The sequence below is a fragment of the Hylobates moloch genome, unplaced genomic scaffold (genome assembly GCF_009828535.3).
Source record: "Hylobates moloch isolate HMO894 unplaced genomic scaffold, HMol_V3 SCAFFOLD_1, whole genome shotgun sequence".
Lineage (NCBI taxonomy): Eukaryota > Metazoa > Chordata > Mammalia > Primates > Hylobatidae > Hylobates > Hylobates moloch.
Window position 1 is genome coordinate 41,596,393 of NW_026652276.1, and position 22,938 is coordinate 41,619,330.

A 22,938-nucleotide genomic window follows, 5' to 3' on the forward strand; every position below is an offset into this window, starting at 1 on the left:
GAGAATTGCTTGAACATGAGAGGTAGAGGTTGCAGTGAACCCAGATCACGTTACTGCACTCCAGCCTGGGCGACAGAGTGAGACTCTGTCTCAAAAAAAAAAAAAAAAAGAAAAGAAAAGAAAAAAAAAGATTTTATAAATTATTCTTTATTCCACAGAGAAGTTGACTCTGAGGCTGATGGTGGGTTTTGGTTATGATTCTGCCACCCATTCACTGTGCAACTTTGTTGAAATAATTAAACATATTTGGGCCCCAGTCTCCTCATCTGTACGATAAGGTTATTGATTTCTTTCAAGTATATGACTTGTCATTCCAGGGATCCTATGTTTTTAGAGATTTTGAAGAAGAAGGATAAGAGAACAATGCAATGTCCTGAAATTCTCTAATGAAGCAGATTGACATCTAATCTGTTATTGTTTGCACCTAGGCATGTATAAAATATTTGCTACAAATTCTACTTTTTATTATGCTGTATTCAATCCAAGATAAAAATAAACCAACAAAAGCAAACAGATGAAAGTGAACATTTTAAACTTTATAATCTCATATCTTTCTAGAGACAGGAATAAAAAACAAACTGGGACTTGTTCTGGTTTAAGGCTTGCATTGGTTGCTCCTGCAAGAAAATGATCATTTAAAGGAATTTGCTGTATTTCTTCCGCTAGGAAGGAAAAAACCAATTTCATTTAAAGATATTATATACTATTGAAACTACTATTATTAAACTTAGGATTTCTTATTCTGAAAGTATATGCTAAAATTAAAATTAAATTTAAAAATAGCCACACATAATGTCGTGACTATCCCAGATTCTGGTTGTATCCAGATGTATCTGGAAGCCTTGTCTTGGGAAAACAGTCTCCTACCTGTGCTAATGGAGCAGAAATCCTCCAGTTTATGGGGAGCATTCTGTCAAGATTACAGTGTGCAACTTACTGGGAAGAATGGTGGGAATCAGTGGGTAAATGTGGTGACAGTGACAGACAGAGGGGTGTGTTGTGGGGAGAGAGATTGTGAGTGATTTTGAAGAGTTGAAATGTCTGGAGAGTGATGGTGATAAAAACGGATGTATTACTCATGAGTTCTAGTGATGAGTAGAGATAATCATCGGCCATAGTGACATTGGCCGATGAAATACAAATGCCAGCAGTAACATCAATAAATGAAACAACCTTAAAGTCCAGTGATTATTTTAAACCCAAATCCTAAAACATAGCCACACGAATAAATGTTACTCTCTTTGAAATGGCCAGCTTGGGAGAGATTATACATTTGTCTCAGTAATACTGTCATGACATTGTGGGAACTCTGGGGGATATTCTTTCAGAGTCTGTAGTCTCGGGGGTGATAAATCTTTATCCTTTGAAGGTGAGTTTGATTTTTGGTAAGAGGTCAAAGACATTCAGAAACCAGTTGGACATGTAAGGCAGTGGGTCAAATTGGCCATCATACTCTTTGGTCAAAAGTCTATTGAAGAAGAGACTGATTTTTTCTCATGTAGTTTGGAAACCAAGAAGTGTTCTGTCTTTTGTTTCACTATGTAGAGTCACTTCCTTAGGCTGGTCCTACTGGAACTTTCCTTTCAAATCCATGTACCTGACAAGGTCTGGATTATTCAATGGGCCCTTGGCACTATGAAGGGTATCTTGTGATTCTCATGAATCCCCTTCAGTGGATTTCACTGTAGTTATACATTTCCTCATAAAAGCTACTTATGAAATTGCAAGATAATAAAAAATACATATGGTGGTCCCTGACCTCAGTTCCTGAGCTCCTACAACCCTGGTAGGTAGGGGCACTAGAAGAATCTTTGGTTTTAACATTTGGTCTTTGATCTCCAGGCCTGACACAGAGCTCCTAAGACCTTTGTAATTTCCTAAGTGATAGGTACATCAGACACAGAGCTTCTAATCCCTTGGAATTTTCTGGGTGACAGCAGCATCTTCTATCCTAATGAGGTGGTGGTTGATGGGCTCCTGGTTAGCCTGAGAATGCGGGCTGGTTGCCAAGGGAATCAACCTCACAGTTAGAGAGTTGGAACTTTCAGCCCACCCCCGGATGGAGAGAGGAGAGAGGCTGAAAGTTGAGTGGCTCACCAAAGACCAATGATGTAATCAATCATGCCTACGAAATGAAGCTTCCATAAAAACCCAAAAGGTCAAGGTTCAGATGAGTGTCTGGATAGCTGAATGCATGGAGGTTCCTGCAGGGTGGCATGCCGAGGGAGGGCATGGAAGCCCCACACCCCTTCCCACATCCCTTCCTCTATACATCTTTTCCATCTGGCTGTTAACCTGTATCCTTTGTAATATCCTTCATAATAAATGGGTAACTGTAGGTAAAGTGTTTCCCTGAGATCTGTGAGTCACTCTAGAACATTAACCAAACCTGAGAAAGGGCTCATGGGAGCCCCCAGTTTCTATTCTATAGGTCACAAGTTGCAGAGGCCTGGATTTGTGATTGGCATCTGAAAAGGAGGGCAGCCTTGTACGGCTGAGCCCTCAACCTGTGGGGCCTGACACTGTCTCCAGGTAGGGAGTGTCAGAATTGAGTTAAATTAAGTTGGTGTCCACTGGAGAACTGCTTGGTGTATGAGGAAAAATCCCACACACATCTGACGTCAGAAGTGTTCTGGGTTGAGTGGTGTGTGAGGGTAGAAAAAAGTATGCTTTTTCCTTCAGAGTACCAAAGTATAAATTTTTAAAAATGTAAATGATCTCTTTAGAACCTAAGCAAACAAGTCCAAGACAAAAAGGAAGCCATAAAGCTGTTAAAATAAAACTGCCTCTAAAATAAAACTCTATGCTTCATTACATTCTAGTCTTGCTTTATAACATTAATCAATTACAAGTGCTTTGTCTCTTGATAGTGACTAGATAAGAAGACAGATTGAGATGGTTTCACACATGCTTCCTGATCACTTAAAGTGTGTCATTTTCATCCACTGTCCTGACAATGTCTGTGCTTCCAATTCTATCCACAGCAAAATGAAAAGTTAGCATGGTATCCAATGATTTAAATGACAGATTCATATTATTCCACAATTCTGCGTTCAATACATTTATAAAACTGACATCAGCACTTCTGAGGGAATTCAGTAGCTCACCTTTTGAAGCAAGGTTGAGTACGCAATTGCCTACACCCAAAACAGGAATGAGATCAGAAGTTGAAATTCTGCTAACAGTTGACTACCTAAGGACTAAAATAAAAATTAATCAGCAACCTCAGGGCTTTTATTATGAACGCTGAATTAAACAGAGAATGACATTACTTTTCAGTCTCAGCAATTAGAATAAAAAGTGCCAGCATAAATGGGAGATTTTCTTGCAAATCTTAAAATGTTTTAGAGGAATCACTAATCCCTTTGTTTATTGACGAAACAGAACTGTGAAGACAAATCGTGAAAATCACTTCCATGCCACCCACTTCTAATTTTTGATTAGGAGAGGACTCCAGTGATTTACATATGAAGAATTTATTTTCCAACTCTGCATGTCTAACTTGCTTGATAATAGGAAATAGTTAAGCAGAGTAACCCCAGGTGCTTTCAGCTGGTCATGGGTGGGTGGGGTTAGTAGAGTGTATCTGGGAAGAAAGGGAGCGAGGGCTGTTTGGGGTGAGATGTGGAGGCGGAGACAGGAGCTGAGCCAGAGAGGGTTTGAAAGAGGAGACTAGGCAGCATCCCTGAGACAGTGACATCTGCAGGGTGGGAAAAGTTGATCTCCCAGCCAAGATATCACCACTAAAACCTACCCATGGCTGCAGTGCAGATTCAAGGAGCACAGAGGTGACAATATAACGAGAGATTCAGATGTAAGAGGGGGCAGAGGAGAGATGGCTTGTGGGCAACATACCCTGACAACCTTTGGTCTGGGGAAGCTGCCTCCTGGGAAAGGCCATTGATGGGGATTTCATCGTTGAAGAATTTACTTTGAGCAACAAATTGCAGCTAGAATGACTGAGATGAACCTCGCTGGTTAAAGGCCCTCCTATAAAGATAGAACTGTTGTAATCAGGCAGCCTAGAATGTGCATGTCACAGGATCCAGAAGAGGCCAGCAGAAACACCAAGCCACAGTAATCAAAGAGGAGGATGCAGACTGGACCACAGAAACAATCCAATGATTCTTTCATACAGAGGCATTGAGGGTTAGCAAGGATAATGCTGCTGCTGTGTTATTTATAGTTGATAATTATATGTATATTTGTAGTCAATATTTTACAGCTATATATCATATATCATAATTGGAATAATATAGAATTACACTGAAAGGTTGAGTTAATTGTGTGGTTCTCATTCATATTTGTTATCAGGTCAATCGTTCTCAATGAACCCATCAGTTATCTCTGTAAGTAACAAGTCGAAGAACCCCTTAGGGAGCTGTTAAAGATAGACATTTCTGGACTGGATAGATTCTCAACAGACAATTGCAGATACGAACCAGGTCATGGGTGGGTGGACCAGGAAGGCAGCACCTCCCCTCTGGCTCCCTATCCTGAAAACTTGGGCATTTAAGTGGCTTATCCACAAGGGTCTGAAATTAGGCAATCTAATGTTTCAATCATGTGAGAAACACCAATGGATACAGCATAAACTGGTAGAAATCATGAATGATACAACCTTTCCTCACTAAACCACCCACACCCAGATAATGGGCGCAGAAAACCTACTGCCACGTTCCTGATCTATTGTCCAGCCAGGGTTCTCAGATGCTTCAAGAGAGCACGATGTGTCTGTGTGTTCTCTGGGACTTGGGGACCGCATCCGCCAGGATGTCCCTCACCTAGGCCAGGCTGAGGCCAGCAACCGGGGTCAGCTCTGAAAGTGAGACACCTTCATTAATATTCCGTAAACCTGGGAAAGAAGAGGGCAAGTGGGAAAGGCCAGAGTAGGCATATAATGCCACCACTGTCTTTCATAAAGGATCCCTTTTTAAATTATTAAATAACACATCTTCACTGTAGACTACCTTGTAAATATAGAAAAGTAAGGAAAAGAGTAAACATGATTCAGAATCCCTGAAAAGCAATCGGAACCATTACAGCCATGCTTTGCACTCCGCCCTAAGGATCAAGAGAGATTTTCCTCATCAGGTGCTGGGTAGCTCCTCTCCCACCATCTCCCCCACTCTCTGCTCCAGCAACAGGCACTGCCTCCAGTCTCCCGCACTCTGTGTGTGCTGTTCCACCCTCTTTACCTGGTAACTCCCCCTTCCTTTCATCTCAGCTGAGAGAAGCCTTCCATAACTGTCCAATAAGTTTGGGTCACCCTATTACCTGCTCCCCTAACATCACATTCCACTCTTTCATAGCATTTGTCACAGTTGCGGTTTTGCATTTCATTTGTTTATTTCATTGATACCTGTCTTCACCATCAGATTATAAGCTTCATGAGAGCCAAGTCCAGGCCTTTTTCTTTAAGTCATTGTATCCTCAGTGCTTAGCACCATGCTTTTCTCCTTGTCTAACTTCACCAAGTCCTTCCCGTCTTTATGGTTGAGCTTGAATTTCATACCTCTTTCACCATACGTCCTTTGGCTCTCTTATCTCTGTCATTTCCCACTAAATTTGTATCTAGTTCCATGTGATTGGCACTGAATCATTCTCTAGTTGAACCATAATCCCAAGTGACACTATAGGTATATGCTAACCTGCCTGCCTGCTTTTCTGCCTCCCTCAATTCATAACACAAATCTGAGCACCTACTGTGGGTCAGGCATGTTCTAGGGGCTGAAAGTACAGACACGTTGTCCACTGTCAGGAAGTCAACATTCTCCTAGGGGAAGACAGTCATAACCAGACAATTGAATACATAAGTTATAATTTCCGACACGATAAGTGCTATGAAGAACCAAAGCTGGGTAATAGGGTGGTTGTGAGAACAGCTGCTTGCAAGCACCCCCTGGTAACTCATCATGGTGATTACAAAGCATCGCCGTACCAGCAGCTGTGGCTCAGGACCCTTGTTATGAAACTGAAAAGCCTCAGCTAATGAATCTCTACCTTGTGAATTACTTTTCTTTACCTTTCCATCCCATTCTGTATCATGAGTTCGAAAAAAAGAAAATATAAGTATATTTTATATTTATAATTGCTTATGTTTACAAGAACACAACGGTTCAATAGGTAATATACAAATGTTTTTGGATTCTGTTTCATCAACAAGTGTGAATTCACTCAGCAGAGGGAGCTCATGCTTTAATTTTGGGAAGTTGGACAGCAAAGGCTCCTGTAAAAAGAACCTGAAGTAGGCTTCGTGGCTCTCATTTTAAATAAGACTTGTTTACGGTACTTCTTGAAGCCGAGACCATTTGCTTAAGGATGGTTTGATTTTCATTTGCATAAACAGATTCGACATTTTGGGACAGAGTTTTCTCCAATAAGGTTCTGTTTTGCTTACCAGATAGACCAACTTAGACCAGGCATCCCAGCTCAGGAATCTAAGGATTCATCTAGAAAGAAGGTAACTGTCCATAAGTTACCTACGTCTCTATGGCTTTTCCTATTACACCGTGAACTCAGAACATACACTTATTTGACCTGTTTTAACATGGCTGTGATTTGGCATTGAAAACTTACAAATAGAGGTTTTTGCCCTTTGAGATTATAAAACAGATATTTACTGAGACTTCAAAGGATGTTCAAAGGATATTTACAACAAGGTGATTTAGGTTCAAAGGCAAAGATTGAAAGAATGAATCAATCTTTCGGATAAAGAGCCAGCACCATGAAGTTGACTCAGCAGTGTTGAAACCACAGGTAAAATCAGCAACACAAACCTACGGGGGGTGTGTGTATGTGTGTGTGTATGTATGTATGTGTGTGTGTGTGTGTGTGTGTGTGTGTGTGTGTGTATAAACTACAATTTTCCAGTTATTCAGAGGACTACAAAATGATGGAAAAGGCTGTTTTAGGTCAAAGTTTTTCTAGCATTAGGTATGCTCTTATCGTGCATTTCTACAAGAAAAAAAGCAACATTTAAAAAAAGCTACTTTTTATTATCAAAGAAATTCGTTTGTAGAAAATACAGGGAAAAGTCTTAAGAGGAGCGTAACACAAGTTATTTTACAAGTTATTTACTAGTTATATATAGGTTTAAAATTAGTGTATGTAGCATTTAAGCGGGTATTTTTGTCTTTTCCTTTCTTAAAAATCCCAGATTTTCCTCAATCAAAATTTAAAGTCACTAAAACTGAGCTAATCCAAAAAAAGTCAATTCTGAACGCATTCCATAGATTGTGGAGAAATATTCCACTAATGATAAAGGCAAATATTTATGTCAAATACACTTATTGCATCACTCTGTAATTATTCCTTTATATAACTACATTTCCCACAATACTATTAGTTCCTAGGGAAGAATTCATGTTTTTTTCAGGGAGATTCATTTACCAGCAGGTAGCCCAGTGCCTGGTGCCTGGTAAAAGCCTAATTAACTATAAAATTAATAAACAAATGCATATTTAAAAATAGTTTTATTCCACCTGTACTTTTCACCAAAAAATGTTGATCTAAAGAATTGAGTCCTAAATTGTGGGGAAAATACCCATGCCTCTCCTTGTTGGGTAGCTTTGAGACAATTGTTAAAATTGGTTCTTCTGAGTTAGATGAAGGGAAAACCGAAGGAATACCTGGCGAAGTACTGTGGCCTGTGAAAACGGTGCTTGCTATTTACCAGGGAATGTGGTAGCTGTTCTCATCTGCTACTGGAGGGAAGAAAAAGGCTAAGTACGCCCTGAATCATGGAGGTAGTTAGAGACAGCTGAAAGACTTCTGGGTGAACAACAAACATTTGTTGAGCCCCAGCTCTGTGTGGAAAATTGAATCTCAACAGAGGATGTACCGTCTTTACCGGGATTTTCTGAATCTAGCAGACATTCTAAAGATCCTGTGTGGTTCAGCATTACAATGTCAAATATGATTTCCTCCAGCCACGTGATCTCATGATTTGCTTAGTGTCAAATAGCCTGAGCTTGCTTTACCAGAACCATCTGCAACATCAGGATCTTGTTACAGTAAATGAGAATGCACGTTCTTTTATGTTAATCACTATAAATAATTCCAAAACCCTTGCAAGATGGACAATAACTGGATGGAAAACTTTTTTGAATTTCATATCAGGCCCTAAAAGACAGAAGGATTATCACTGGTGGGAAATAAGTCAGCTAGATTTCATTTTGCAAATCACACTATGATTCAGAAGTGATAATTACAGATCCTAACAAAGTGAAATAAAACTATTACAACGGTGCCTTGTTTCCCTCCTCAGTAATTTCCCCTGTATTGGAACTGAGTTTGATCCAAGCAGTAAATCATCTGTGGATTTTTTCACTCTAGAACCCAATAAAAGAAACATCCATTTTATTATTTACTGATGTTTTAAAAGAATGGAAATTTTAACCTCAGAAAATTTAATTGCATTCTAGAGTTGGAATGAGAGGCCAGACTGCTCTTTATGAGCCAGATGTATTAATTACATAACGAGTTGGGCACAGGGGGTGAATTGTAATCACCCCGGAATGTATTTTGATTTATGAGTAGATGCTGCAACTTACATCTCCTTTCGCTAATCTATGTTTTCTGTATACAAAGTGAAAATAGGGGCCTCCTGCTTCCCCATGAACTAAGGTTTCCCATCATAAGAGGAGGGTGCTGGGGTACCTAAGTTTCAGCCTCAGAAGATCTTTCTGGGTTCCTGGAGTGATCCAGGTAGTTCTCTCCCCATGGAAAGTCAGAGACCCCAAAAGAAAATGGGGTCTCAAATGGAGACCCCAAAAGAAAATTCTCTGCCATTCTCTGCAGTAGACAAATGCAGACTTAATGCTGATGTCAATGACAAAACACACAGACTTTATTACAGCTCACAAACTGAACAAGAATGAATGAAACCCACCATGGATAACAAAACACATAGAATAGTGGCCTAATTGATTCATAATAGAATCCACTGCTTTGCATATTTATTTTTCCATCTCTTATAGCTTAAAAAGAACAAAATGGATTTTAACTAAATCTTGACTTATAAGAATCCTATGTATCAGTGATGAGATGTCTAATGTCAAATTTCCAACTGAAGAAATAATTATTGACTAAGTTATGAATGAATATAGTGCATTACTAGAGAATTAACTATATGTGCATTTATTGTCAGGCAAGCATGTAGGATTGAAAAACACAGAGTACACCAGGAGACCCAGGTTCTAACCATGGCCTGGCTACTAAGTAGCTAGGTGAGTTTAGGAAAATCCTGGAACCTCTCTAGGCCCGGCTTGCTGAAAATTAGGTATTTGACTAGATGATATAGAAAGTGCTTTTGGCTCTCAGAGGCCATTGAAGTATGGGCCACTGTGGCTCTTCAGCCCCATTGAAGTGTGGAGTAAGGCTAACTATTGCTGAACAGCAGAAATACAGTAAAAACATAGAACATTAGATTAACTAAAGCCGATGGGGACCTTCCTCTCACAGGCCATTATTTTTTCCCAAGCAAGATTGAGGAGTCTCACAGCTACAGTGGAAAACTGGACTTTTCTCAATTAGCAGAAGTAGTTAATGGGCAGAATTTCTTCTAAGTTTTCCTCTTCTCTATTTCTCTAAAACCAATGGCTGTGATAGCTGACAATAAAATGAAATGAACAAGTATAAAATAAATATTTATGAGGGCAATTTGCAAATAGTTGACCATGCTTAACTGGATAGCCTTTTTCTTTTTTTTCTTTTCTCTTCTTTTCTTTTTTAATGAGCTCTGTGCTCCCAGTTTTGATTCCGTACAGGATCATCTATTAAGGTAATATTTTCTAAGTCTAAAATTGTTACTATTCCACAAGGTCTAATTAAATTTGCCACTATTTTTATAGTGCTCAACAAAAAATATGGCATTCAAGGAAAAGCCCTTGACTTCTGATCACTCCTTCACACTTATTACATGAGTAAAACTGAGAACCACTGATCTAGCTTTACAGAAGAAAAAAACAATGAGGCCCAAAGAGGGAAAGTGAACTGGCCAAGGTGACACAAATGGTTAATGTGAACAGGACCATGAACCCAAGGGCACCAGGCTTCTTGGTCGGAGTCCTCTGAAACTGAAATAGTCCCATGCACCTGGAAGAAGAATGGTTTAAATAATTTCTGCAAGTTACTAATGAACAAGGGAACCATTTCTCAAGTAGGAATTGAATTGCTTAATTCATCTGAAATTAACTTTGATGATACCCTTGCAAAAATACTTTATGCAAAATTGTTTTGTTCATTGTGGGAGCCATTGAGAGGGCAGATCTTTTGGTGGAATTTTCCAGTTTCATAGATCATTTCAGTTTGAATGATTTCAACACTGAACAAAAATCATGCTGGAGAGGCTGCTGGAAATTGAGCAATAATTAAAGGCAGATTAGCTACATGAGAATTGCTTTATCATAAGGTTCTGTAAACGTTGCTGTAAGTTATGTGCTTTGCTGGAAAGATGACAGAGAGATGGGAGCCCCTGGGAATGGATTACAACTCTGATTAATGAAATAATGCATGTGTTCCTCTCATCAGGGGAGGCCAACGCTTCTCGAAGTGTAGTCTAGGGATTCCTTGAGATCCCCATAAAATCTCCAGGGGCCCCAAAGTCAAAATTATTTTGTAATGAAAGACATTATTTGCCTTCATCCTTCTCATTCTCCCATGAGTGTACAGTGGAGCTTTACAAAGGGTGCTTAACATGTGTCATCACAACTGGCTGAATGTACAAGCAGATAACAGGATTCCAGCTGCCTTCTTTTAAGCCTGTATCACAGAGATTTACAAAAATGTAAAACAATGCCACTCTTCTCACTGGTTTTCCTATGGAAAAATATAGTTACTCTTCATGAACAATGTTATTTACGCTAATGTGCAATGGGTTTACTCTTGTTACTTTTAAATAAATTAACGAATGAATAAATGTTTAAAATGCTTTTCCAGTTTTAATATCAAATACTACAAATATCAATATTTAAAATCCACATAAACAAGGCTCTTTGGGGTCCTTAATAATTTTAAGGGTGTAAGCAGCCTGAGACAAAAACGTTGAGAATCACTGTGTTAGGCATTGGTGACACAATGGTGAACACAGCACTCAACAGTGCCCTCGTGGAGCTGGCTTGAGTTCACAACCTAGGGAGTAAATAGGCAGTCAACTGGGAATGGAAATAGCCTATAGGGGAAGGACAGAGTTCTGTGGGAGCACAGGGTGATCCTCTTGAATTGGAAGGACTGTTTCAGTGAAAGAAATGAAGAAGGCATTCCTTAATCATTGCTTTAGACTTCATCTCTTCCATCTCTTAAACATTCAGCCCCTGCCTTTTAATTGTATTCTCCCCCATCAACATTAATTTATTTATTTTAATTTAATTTAACTTAATTTTATTTTTTGAGACAAGGTCTGGCTCTATTGCCCAGGCTGGAGTGCAGTGGCACGATCTCGGTTCACTGCAACCTTGACCATCCCAGGCTCCAGAAATCCTCCCATCTCAGCCTCCTGAGTAGCTGGGACTACAGATGTGTGCCACTATGCCAGGCTAATTTATGTACTTTTTGTAGAGATGGGATTTCATCATGTTGCCCAGGCTGGTCTCAAACTCCTGAGCTCTAGTGATCTGTCTGTCTCCGCCTCCCAAAGTGCTGGGATTACAGGTATGAGCCACCGTGCTTGGCTTACCAACAACATTTAAAAGTACACAAGCTCCTTCTACTAATAAAGAAGGCCAAAACCCCAAATTTCATCCTCAGTTCCCCTCCATCTACTGCCCTTTCCATTGCCTTTCCCTCAGCAAAATTTGCAAAGATTTTGCAAAATTCTTTTTGCATCACTGTCTCCATTTCTTTCCTTCTCTATCTTCAACACACTCCTACTGCTTTTGTGGAGGTTAACAGTGACATCTGCATCACTACTTTCAGTTCTCATCCCACTTGGTCTCTCAGCACTTGCTGTATTTGACCAATCTCCTTCTCATTTCTTGAGATGAAGTCTTACTCTGTTGCCCAGGCTGGAGTGCAGTGGCGCAATCTTGGCTCACTGCAACCTCCGCCTCCTGGGTTCAAGTGATTCTCCTGCCTCAGCCTGTAACTCCAGGCAGTTATATTTGATGTCCACTGGGTAAACAGCCTATACCAGTCTTTAAAGTTCCCCCTCCCCTTTAAAATATAACTAGGAATCAAACAAATTTGGATTCTAGAGGGAATTGTATTTCTGCATAATTACTGTACCATCCATAGGAATTTCTTTTTGTTTAAACAACTTTTTGCATATGATTATAAAATTAATGCATGTTCATGTGAAAACATCATGTAGAATTGCTGAAAAATCTACAGAAGGGAATAAAATTACTTCATAATACAACTGTATTATGAAGTAGAGATAACCACTATCAATGTTATGTGTATTTCCGTCCACTCTTTATGATTGCTCTGTATGTATGTGATTATATTATGTTTATATGTTTTTTCTATAAATCTGGTATCAGAGTGCTCAATCTTTAAATTTTTTTCACTTCAAACCATTTTTATTTTCAAATTCTTTAAATATTGCACAAAAGAGATTTTCCAAGATAGTATAAATTCCAATCATATGGTTATGCCGTGAAATACTTGAGCAATCCCCTATTGTTGGACATTTAGTTTATCTCCAATTTTTTTTGTAATTATAAGTAACATTGTGACAAATATCTATGTATATAATAAATATTTGACTTACCTTCAATTACTCCCCTAGAGTAGATTCCTGGTGGTGAAATTACTGGGTCAAAGAATGTATACACAGAAATTTTAAATTCCTTGGACATTTTCTAATTTCTACAGCTTTTGTGAGCCATCTCTTGCCGAAATTGGCTCTAAGGGCAATTCTGAACATCAGTTACCAGGAAAAACTGGCACTCAATAAGCAATTACTATGTGCAGTCACTGTACTTGGAACTTCAAGCACCTCATTTATGTCTATAATTTAGCTTTCCAAACAACTTCCTTGAAATATTATCCCAGTTATACCAAGGAGGAAATTAAACTGGAGCTGGAAAGTTACAGAGCTAGGATTCAAGCTAGGTTCCATCTTGCTAAGGCTGGTGTCACCATGCTGGTGCCATGTTTGAATAATTACTATATCCTGCAGGCCTTGTATGTGGGGTCCTTTTCTCCCAGGTAGACTTGGGTTTGCAGCGATTGGGGGAAAATGGAAGGAAAGGAATAGAAGGACTGAGAGAAAGATAATTGTTTTTAGAACTCCAAAAGCCTCTTGCACCAACACCTCAAGCCCCAATAGTCAGGGGTTCATCATAATAGATCAAAGGGCTGCACGGAGGCCAGACAGTATGTGGTCAGCATGATATTTTATGTTTTACAGACATCATATATTTACACTTTATAGTCATAATCCCATTTTACAGATAAAGAAACAAAGGTTTAAAATAAAGCCAAGGTTTAAAACAAAGGTTTAAAGGTTTCCATGATAGTGGAATCAGAATTTGAGGCTATGCATTCTGATAATGGAGTTCATGGTCATAAAACAGGTAAAAGAGGGCAGAAAAAGAAAGACTTATACTTGCTTTGTTCTCAGGGCCTGCTTTTTTCTTGATCCAAGCAACATTTACTTTCCCCATTCATTTGGCAGCAAAATGAACTCTATAGAAGAAAACAAGAATGGAAAAATCAGAGAATCCTGAAGTCGTAAAATACCACTAGAGGTGATGATGATGATGATGGCGGTGGTGGTGGTGGCGGCAGTGGTGGTGTGCTATGGTTCAGAGACTAGGGAGGAGCAGGAAGCAGGTTGCCTCAGGGAGGACTGAAAACCCTGGTGCCCCTGGTGCCTCCTAAGTTAGAACAATATCCACTGAGTTGCCACCAAGTCACAGAGATTTGGCTCCACTGAAGAATTCTTCCTTCTGCTGAAGCTACGGCCCCTCCGTTTATTTCAGTCTGGGAATCTGGCATCGGTCTTTTCTCCATGCTTATCTGACCCAGTGATCTAGCCAATTAAATAGATTCAAATAATCTTTAAAGCCACAGGGAAACTGGAAATGAAATGCAATCATCCCTCAGTATCTGTGGGGGATTGGTTCCAGGAGCACTCACAGATACCAAAATCTGCAGATGCTCAAGTCTCTTATATAAAATGGAACAGTATTTTCATGTAACCTACACACATCCTCCTGAATACTTTAAATAATCTCTGGATTCCTTTTACTACCTAATACAATGGAAATGCTATGTAAACAGTTGTTATACTGTATTATTTTACTTTTTTTTTTTTTTTGACAGAATCTTACTCTGTTGCCCAGGCTGGAGGGCAGTGGCATGATCACAGCTCGCTGCAACCTCTGCCTCTGGCTGAAGCAATTGTCCCACCTCAACCTCACAAGTAACTGGGACTACAGGTGCATGCCACCATGCCTGGCTATTTTTTTGTAGAGATGGGGTTTCGCCATGTTGCCCAGGCTGCTCTCGAACTCCTGAGCTCAAGTGAACCACTTGCCAAGACCTCCCAGAACACTAGAATTACAGGCGTGAGCCACTGCGCCTGGCCTTGTATTGTTATTGTTTTTTTTTTTTCTTAAATATGTTTGATCTGTGGCTGGTTGAATCCAAGGATGTGGAACCCACAGATAAGAAGGGCTGACTGTATAGGTGATGATGGAAGGTCCCAAATAATTTCAAATAATGAATGAATGAATTGAATTGAATTGAAAAATAATCAAATAAACAAATAGATCTCATTGTAATTTGTCTTACTTCTCCAGCTCAGGTAGATAGTAGTCATAATATTTACAACTGCTATGCAGAATAATAATTATTTGACATCAATTATTCATGTCAATTTTGTTTACATAGCTCTCTAGTCTCCATTCTTTAACCTTTCTTTTAGACGTACAGTCATGTGTTGCTTCAGGATAGGGATATGTTCAGAGAAATGTGTTAGGTGATTTTGTCATTGTGGGATCATAGAGTGTACTTATGCAAACTTACATGGTAGAGCCTACTACACAGCGAGGCTGGATGGTACAGCCTGTTGTTCCTAGGCTGCAAACCTGTACAGCGTGGTACTATCCTGAATACTGTAGGCAATCGTAATGTGACAGTAAGTACTTGTGTATTTAAACATAGAAAAGGCACAGTAAAAATACAGTATTGTAATCTTATGGGACCACCATCATATATGCTGCCTGTCATTGGCCAAAACGTCTTACGGAGCACATAGCTGTATTATTTGCATGTCCCCTTTGTTATCCTCTTTCTCACTTTTCCACATTCTTTTAACAATATAGGAATCTAAACATCTCTGGGTATATAATCTCTGCAGTTTATAATGTATCTTTTCAATAAAAAGTTTGTATTTTTAAAATTAATGATTCCGTATAGTCTTTCTTAGCTACTTCCTATAGGGTTGGGTTTTTTTTTCAGTTAAGTATAATAAAAAAAATTTGGTCTTTGTCCCCAGTTGGTTCTTGGCACGGAGCTTTCAAAACACTTGGAATTTTCTGAGTTACAGGGGTGTCTTTTGTTATTCATGACAAGTCTCTGGATCACATCTGAGTTTATGCTAATGAGACATCTTAGGATAGGGCCCCTACATGGATGGCCTTAGGATGGCTCTGGTGAGCAGAGAGACCAAGTGATTGGAGGGTCTTCCACCCACCTGTCTCTCAGGGAACAGCAGGGATGGAGATAAAGCTCTATACAAACCCTTGAACAAGGAGATTTATGACCTTCTGGGTTGGTGAATGCATCTGCGCGCCAGGAGGCTGGTGCACCTCAACTCCACCGAGACAGCAGCTCCTGCACCCAGGACCCTTCTGGACCTTGCTTTATGTGCCTTTCCTAGTGCTATTCTTCTGTGTCCTTGACAATATCTTTATAATAAACCAGTAAATGTAAGTAAAGTGTTTACCTGAGTTCTGTGAGCCATTCTAGCAAATTACCAAACCCAAGGAGGAGTTCGTGGGAACCTCCAATTTATAGCTGGTAGGTGAGAAATATTGGAGGCCCAGACTTGTGATTGGCATGTGATGTAGGGGATCTTGTGAGACAGCCCTTAACTTGTGGGAGCTGCCACTAACTCCTGGTAGATAGGGTCAGAATTGGATTAAACTGTAGGATACCAACTGGTGTCTGAAGATTGGAGAATTGGTTGGTGTGGAAAAAAAACCCCACACATCTGGTGTCAGAAGTGTTTGTGTGAGAGTGTGGAGAAATTATGTGTTTTTCAGAGCGTGGGATGTGGAGGAAGTGGGCAGAGGAAGGTCTGAATCTAATGCTCTATGATTGCTGTGCATTGCTGAATGGCTACTGATTCCATGCAGCATAAAAGATGAAAATGTTCCTTCTCTCTTCCCCATCTACCATGAGTACTAATCAAAGATGGAAGCACATTCCAAGAGGACATAGGGATTTATTTCACAAAAATGTTTAACTTTGGCTGTGACTCAACAAAAAGTGCTGCTGAAATGACAGTGTGAGAAATAGACTGTTTTCCTATCAACAAAACAAGATGTAAGGAAGATGGCCTAATTCGTTTTCACTTGAAATATGCTATGTTATAAACTTCAGTTTCAAAAAGCCATTGAGGTGCCACCTGTCTGTGTTTCTGAGAAAAATACCTAGTTACCATCACTGAGTTGGGTAAAATGTGAACAATTTTTCTCTAAGACACAATATTGTGCTTTCCTTGGAAACCAATCTTGCATAATGCACATGATGATTTGCGACTTAATATAGAACTGTTGGCTCTGCAGCTATCAGTTGTTTCATACTCACAGGACTGAAACTTTTTCCGCTCTCCATAATTGGTCTCTGTCCAGTACAGCAGCATAAATTACCTGGGAAGAAGGAAATATACAATGTTTTGACCCAAAGACCCCCGACATCTCTGCCCTGACATGTCTCCTTTGTTTATAGGTAGGCCTCACATCACTCCTTCCCCCTAATTATTAAAAATCTCAGTTGTTTTTCAAGACTGAATTAGTGTTATCAGATGGCATTTAGGATTCAGTTCTTGGCAAGGGTGAGGAGAAAGGACAAAGACAGAGGGATTACCACAGTGGGTACAAGTCACATGCTAGAGATGTGTACTCCTTGTGACCAGAGGCACTGACTGCTTTTGTTCCAGATTATCTTTTCAAGGATGCTTGTATAACAAACAGTGTCAGAAGATAAAGACAGTGTCTCCCTGCAGAAGAATAAGCAAGAATGCTTACTGTCTAGTAGAATAAATAATGTCACCTTCTGGGAGGCTTACCACCCATTATGAAAGATTTGAGATCTCTAAGTTCAGGGTTCCTCTCCTGTAATGAAACTCATTGCATGAGTGGGCGTCAGCTGGTCCTCTTCACATTGCCTTGTGGGAATTGGGGATCAGGGAGCTGATGCAATCTACTGCTCTAGCTATGTTGTTGCTGAGAGTAATCAAGTCTTTTGTCTCTGATCCAGGAGCTTTGTGTCTTCTGTTGGCATCCATCAAACTGTGACAGGCTAAGTTGTTAGCTTGTAAGTAGGATAAAATCTCAGGCCTTTTCCAGTTTTTGATAGCAGTGGATGGTATTGAAATATCTTATAATATTGAAAAGACTGACCCTGACACAGATGTAGTATTTCTTAGAAAGATTGAAAAAGCATGTTTGGAAGCACGGCTCCTGGGTCTAATCAGGATGTCATTGTATCATCATTATTTCTGTATCTTTTTAGGCCATCGGTTCTCACACAGGCCCTCAAAGTCATAATTGAATATATACACAACACTTCGCACAACACTTTGTGGGTACATGGACCCCTTAAAGATATGAATCAGACCTGAATCAGAACCCCTGGTCAGGACTGATTCTCCTTAAAGTTAAGGACCACACGCCTACTGCTAATAACACAATAGGCACTCAATTAATATTTATAGAGTGGTGCATGAATACATTAAAGAAAGAAAGAAGTTAGGATACTAAAAATGTACATAGATGAAACTAAAATATGAAACCAAAGAGGACGTTAGTTATATTGGAGAAAAAAGAATAACAATAAAGGAGGTCTCGGTAATTCTCCAGAGAAAATGACAAGAAAAATGGTCTTGGGAAAATAACTAGTTTTGATGAGGTGGTTAAGAACATGAATTCTATGACCAAATTACCAGGGTTCAGCTTCTGACTCTTCCACTTGCCTGTTGTACGACATTGGGCTGTAACTTCACCATTTTGTACTTCAGTTTCTTCATCTACACAATTAGCATATAGTACTTAACAGAGAATAGTGTCTGGTACATGGAAAATACTCAATAAAATTAGCTGTCATTGTGGTGTCTAGATACCAAGCATAGGCTATAGTTGATAAAAGAGGAGGATTTGCAATTTTGGTGCAATGAAGCTACTCATGTCTAATACTCACCACCAACACCTAGAGAGATGAGATTCAATATCGGAATCTGGCAATGAAGAAAGAAGGAAGGGAAGAAAGAAAGAAGGAAAAGGAAGGAAGGAAGGAAGGGAGGGAGGGAAGGAGGGAGGGAGGAAGGAAGGAAAGAAAGGAAGGAAGGAAGGAAAATCAACACAGGAGGCAGGAACTAGATGATCATAAAACATACACTTGCCAGGTTTATTTACTTACTTGTTTAATTTTTTTAACTTTTATTTTGAATTCAGCATACATGTGCAGGTTTGTTACATAGGTAAAGTTGTGTCATGGGGGTTTGTTGTACAGATTATTTCATCACTCACATATTAAGCCCAGTACCCATTAGTTATTTCTTCTGATCCTCTCCCTCCACCCTCCAATAGGCCCCATTGTGTGTTGTTCCCCTCTATGTGTCCATGTGTTCTCATCATTTAGCTTCCACTTATAAGTAAGAACCTGTGGTATTTGCTTTTCTGTTCCTGCATTAGTTTGCTAAGGATAACGGCCTCCAGCTCCATCCATGTTCCTGCAAAGGACATGATCTCCTTCTTTTTTATGGCTGCATAGCTTTCCATGGTGTAAAAATACACACTTTTATTTATAAGTGGAAATCCAGGAAATTTACAGGAAAAAAGGAGGTAGAGATTATTTGGGTAAGAGCTTAAAGAGAAACAAACAGCCAGAAATTTGCCTAAGGCTCTCTTGTTCACACATTCTGGGCCATAATGCTTGCTGAAGATAATTGTCCAGACGTACTATTCCTTTTCTAACTTTTTTTTTTTTTTTGAGACAGAGTATTGCTCTGTCACCCAGGCTGGTGTGCAGTGGTGTGATCTCAGCTCACTGCAACCTCTGCCTCCTGGGTTCAAGTTATTCTCATGCCTCAGCCTTCCAAGTAGCTGGGATTACAGGTGTGCACCGCCATGCCTGGCTCATTTTTGTATTTTTTGTATAGATGGAGTTTCACCATGTTGGCTAGGCTGGTGGTCTTGAATTCCTGATCTCAAGCGATCTGCCTGCCTTGGCCTCCAAAGCCCTGGGATTAGAGGCGTGAGCCACAGTGCCCAGCCTTCTTTGGCTTTTGATATCTGCCTCAGTTTTCAGCAAAATGCTGAAACTTTTCTTCTTGTTTATTGAACCCAGCTTCCTCTTTGACTCTTGGATCTGTTTGAACACCTAGTTTCAAAGCATCTCCTGCAGCCCTAGTGTGGGACTCCTTCATACTTCCATCTCCATCCTACCCATTGAACCAATCTTTAACTCCCAGTGGGGGTTGGACAACACAGTCCATCAGGTCCAATGAAAGGTATGGGTGGGATATCTCTGAAGCAAATTACAAAATTGGAACAGAAGGATACAGCTGGAAAAGGATCCTTCAACCACCCTTCTTAAAAAAGAGGGGCTAGGCCGGGCGCGGTGGCTCACGCTTGTAATCCCAGCACTTTGGGAGGCCGAGGCGGGCGGATCACGAGGTCAGGAGATTGAGACCACGGTGAAACCCCGTCTCTACTAAAAATACAAAAAAATTAGCTAGGCATTGTGGCGGGCGCCTGTAGTCCCAGCTACTCGGAGAGGCTGAGGCAGGAGAATGGCGTGAACCTGGGAGGTGGAGCTTGCAGTGAGCCGAGATTGCGCCACTGCACTCCAGCCTGGGTGACAGAGCGAGACTCTGTCTCAAAAAAAAAAAAAAAAAAGAGGGGCTAAAAAATTCTCTTATGTCTCAAAAGTCAGGGGAATCAATGAGAGGAATGGCTGCCAAGTTAACCACAAACTCTGTGATGTGAAAGTGAAAGAAAGTTGGGGGACAGCATCTTGGGTTTTACTCTACAGGGCTGTGGGCTGTGAAAAGCCAATTTTAGAAGGTACAGAGCAGCAATGGGACCTCTCCCATTGGCCAGAAACTACAAAAAGAGAATATAGCACAAAAGGCATAAGAAGCACTCAGAAATGAAATTTGGAGGATACAAGTGTAAATGAAGAAGAAATAAGAGGGCTATACTCAGATTGGTCTCTGATAGTAAAAACAAAGAAAGAAGATGAACAAATGATGAAAGCCATGGGACAAAACTGGAGATGAAGGGAAACATGTGACACAGAGCAGTGTCAAGAGGCTAAACATCAAATTGAGATAGATTTTGTGGAAGATACTATCAACAAAAAAATGCATCAAACAGAGAACACATACACAGCTCAAAGAAGATGGAATAATGTTAATAGATGTCAGAGGGAAGGCAAAACTCATTCCTATTTTTGCCTCCGTATTTCTCACAAATGAATGCTTGGTGAACCTAAAGCATCAGACAAGCACAGTTAAAAGAGACTTGAAGCCCAAGATATGTGGAGATTTTAAGAGAGCATTTAGCCTCTTTAAATTTGCTCAAGGGATCAGAGTAACAAGATGAATTATGTCCTATGACTGTGAAATAATTTGTAAGTGAGACTGTTAAACCATGGTCGATAAGCTTTTTGAGATATCATGATAAACCAAAGTGGTGCTAGAACACTGGAGACAGGCAACCATTGATCCTGGTTTTCAAAAAGATGGGTTATAAGCGAGGTTGACTTCATTCTCAGGCAATTTTCTGAATCTATTCTGGAATGGATTATTGACAACAGGGCCTAGGAATGATGGCTCCTAAAAGGAGATTGGGTACCTCAAGAACATTAGTCTCATTCCCTTTTAGGATAAAAATTCTAGACTGAGACTCTGATCAATGTCATAGACACAGTGCATGGGGATTCAAGGGGCATTTGACTTACCTGTGGTCCTCTGTGGAAAGGATATAGGAACGTAAATGCATATCACAGAAAGGCCTGTACTTAATTAAATAACAGTTCAATGTTAAGTGTTGATTTTCTCATAGTTCTCTGCTTGGCTTATTCTGTTCAATATTTTAGTCAATAATATATAAAAACAGCAGGCAGTGTTTATCAGATTTGTAAATAGCAGCATAAAAATTTAAAAGTATCTTGACAGGATAGAATGCATATGTGAAATTTAATCAGAATAAAAAAGTCTCTGAAAGGACAAAACAGTGGAAATGTAATTTTTAAAGTCTTAAGGCATTTTAATTACATGCAAGTTTATGAGTCATAGTGTTTTTTCCCAATTCCTAAGAGTCTATGATTTCGTAAGTGTTAATAACACTTCAGTAACCATTGCAGCAACAACCACAACAAATAATAAAAAAAAAAAACCCAAAGGGTCGCTGCTTCTTTTGGCTAGCTCTAAATACATAATTAAAAGATTTTAGAGTCCTAATATTTCCAAATACCATTCCAGTAACATTGCAATTGCATCAAAGACACCCACACAAAGGCTGTTTCAATAAGCATATGCTACCAAACATATATTACATTAAAATTACCAGAAACAACTGATATGGTGCCAAGAATGTAACAGTCATATGGAAAATTGACTTTACTTTCTGGCTGACTGCCTCAGTTTCCCTTCCTGCTAAGTAGGAATGGATAATTCTTGCCCACACTACTCAAGAGGTGTGAATCATAAAGATCAATCAATAAATCTTTGTTGAGCCTTTTGGCCTGATCCCTTGGATGAAAATGCTCTAGCATCTCTGCTCCTCTTGGAAGGACAATACTCTTCCACAGTTGAAGAGGTTAGTGACTTACCACTCAAGATTTCCATTAATTGCTCTATGGAGGGTTCTGGGCGGCTCCTCAGGACAGTGTAGATGGTCATCACCTTTTCCAGGTTGTAGAACCCACATTGGGGTCTGTGGGCTTCAGCAATTCCTTCCTAAAAGCAAAGGACACAAGGCTCCAGGTGAAAAGTTTAGGGGTAAGAGGCTCTCAGAAATGAAACAGAGGCCTCTGATTGGTACAATTACAGGTAGGTCCAGAGCCTGTCAGGTAGCAGCTGGAAGTGCCATGGTTGTTTACATTTCGGATGCCAATGGAGGCTTTCTGGGAAAAAATTCCATTGAGGTAGTTGGGAAAGGAAGTCCTCAGTGTCAGCCTAGTGCATCACTTCAACGGCAGAGTTTAGATTTAACCAAGACCACAGACATAGGGATTACCTACTTTTATTGTGTTCTCTCCTCATTCTGCTCCCACTTGCCCCTCCTCCTGAAAAGAAGTTAAATTGGAGGGGCTTATTTCCAAGGCTTCTCTCCACAAAGAGAGCTCCAGCTTTTCCACTTCACACTTTTTGTTCTGACCTGGGAGGGTAACTGGTGTTTTATTCACTTTAGGGCGTTTTTACTAATGTCTCTTCAGTATATGAGTTTAAAAATCTTATAAAAACTTGGCCCTGGCCGGGTGTGGTGGCTCACGCCTGTAATCCCAGCATTTTGGGAGGCTGAGGCAGTCGGATCACCTGATGTCAGGAGTTTGAGACCAGCCTGGCTAACAGGGCGAAATTCCATCTCTAATAAAAATACAAAAATAAGCTGGGCATGGTTGCACACACCTGTAATCCCAGCTACTCATGAGGCTGAGGCAGGAGAATTGCTTGAACCCGGGAGACGGAGGTTGCAGTGAGCCAAGATCGCACCACTGCACTCCAGCCTGGGCAACAGAGCAAGATTCTGCCTC

The 22,938-nt window shown here is 40.0% G+C and overlaps 1 protein-coding gene across 1 annotated transcript in view; it reads right to left on the reverse strand.

The window, feature by feature from the left end:
- The window catches only part of LOC116810478 (aldehyde oxidase 4-like), a 123,329-nt gene that overhangs the window by 98,426 nt on the left and 1,965 nt on the right, over positions 1-22,938 (reverse strand). Inside the window, exons 2-4 of the mRNA XM_058427571.1 lie at positions 22,015-22,141; positions 18,122-18,205; positions 16,765-16,826 (exon numbers count right to left, since the gene is read on the reverse strand). Coding sequence (XP_058283554.1) covers positions 16,765-16,826; positions 18,122-18,205; positions 22,015-22,141 — 273 coding nt within the window. The remainder of the gene's footprint in view (positions 1-16,764; positions 16,827-18,121; positions 18,206-22,014; positions 22,142-22,938) is intronic.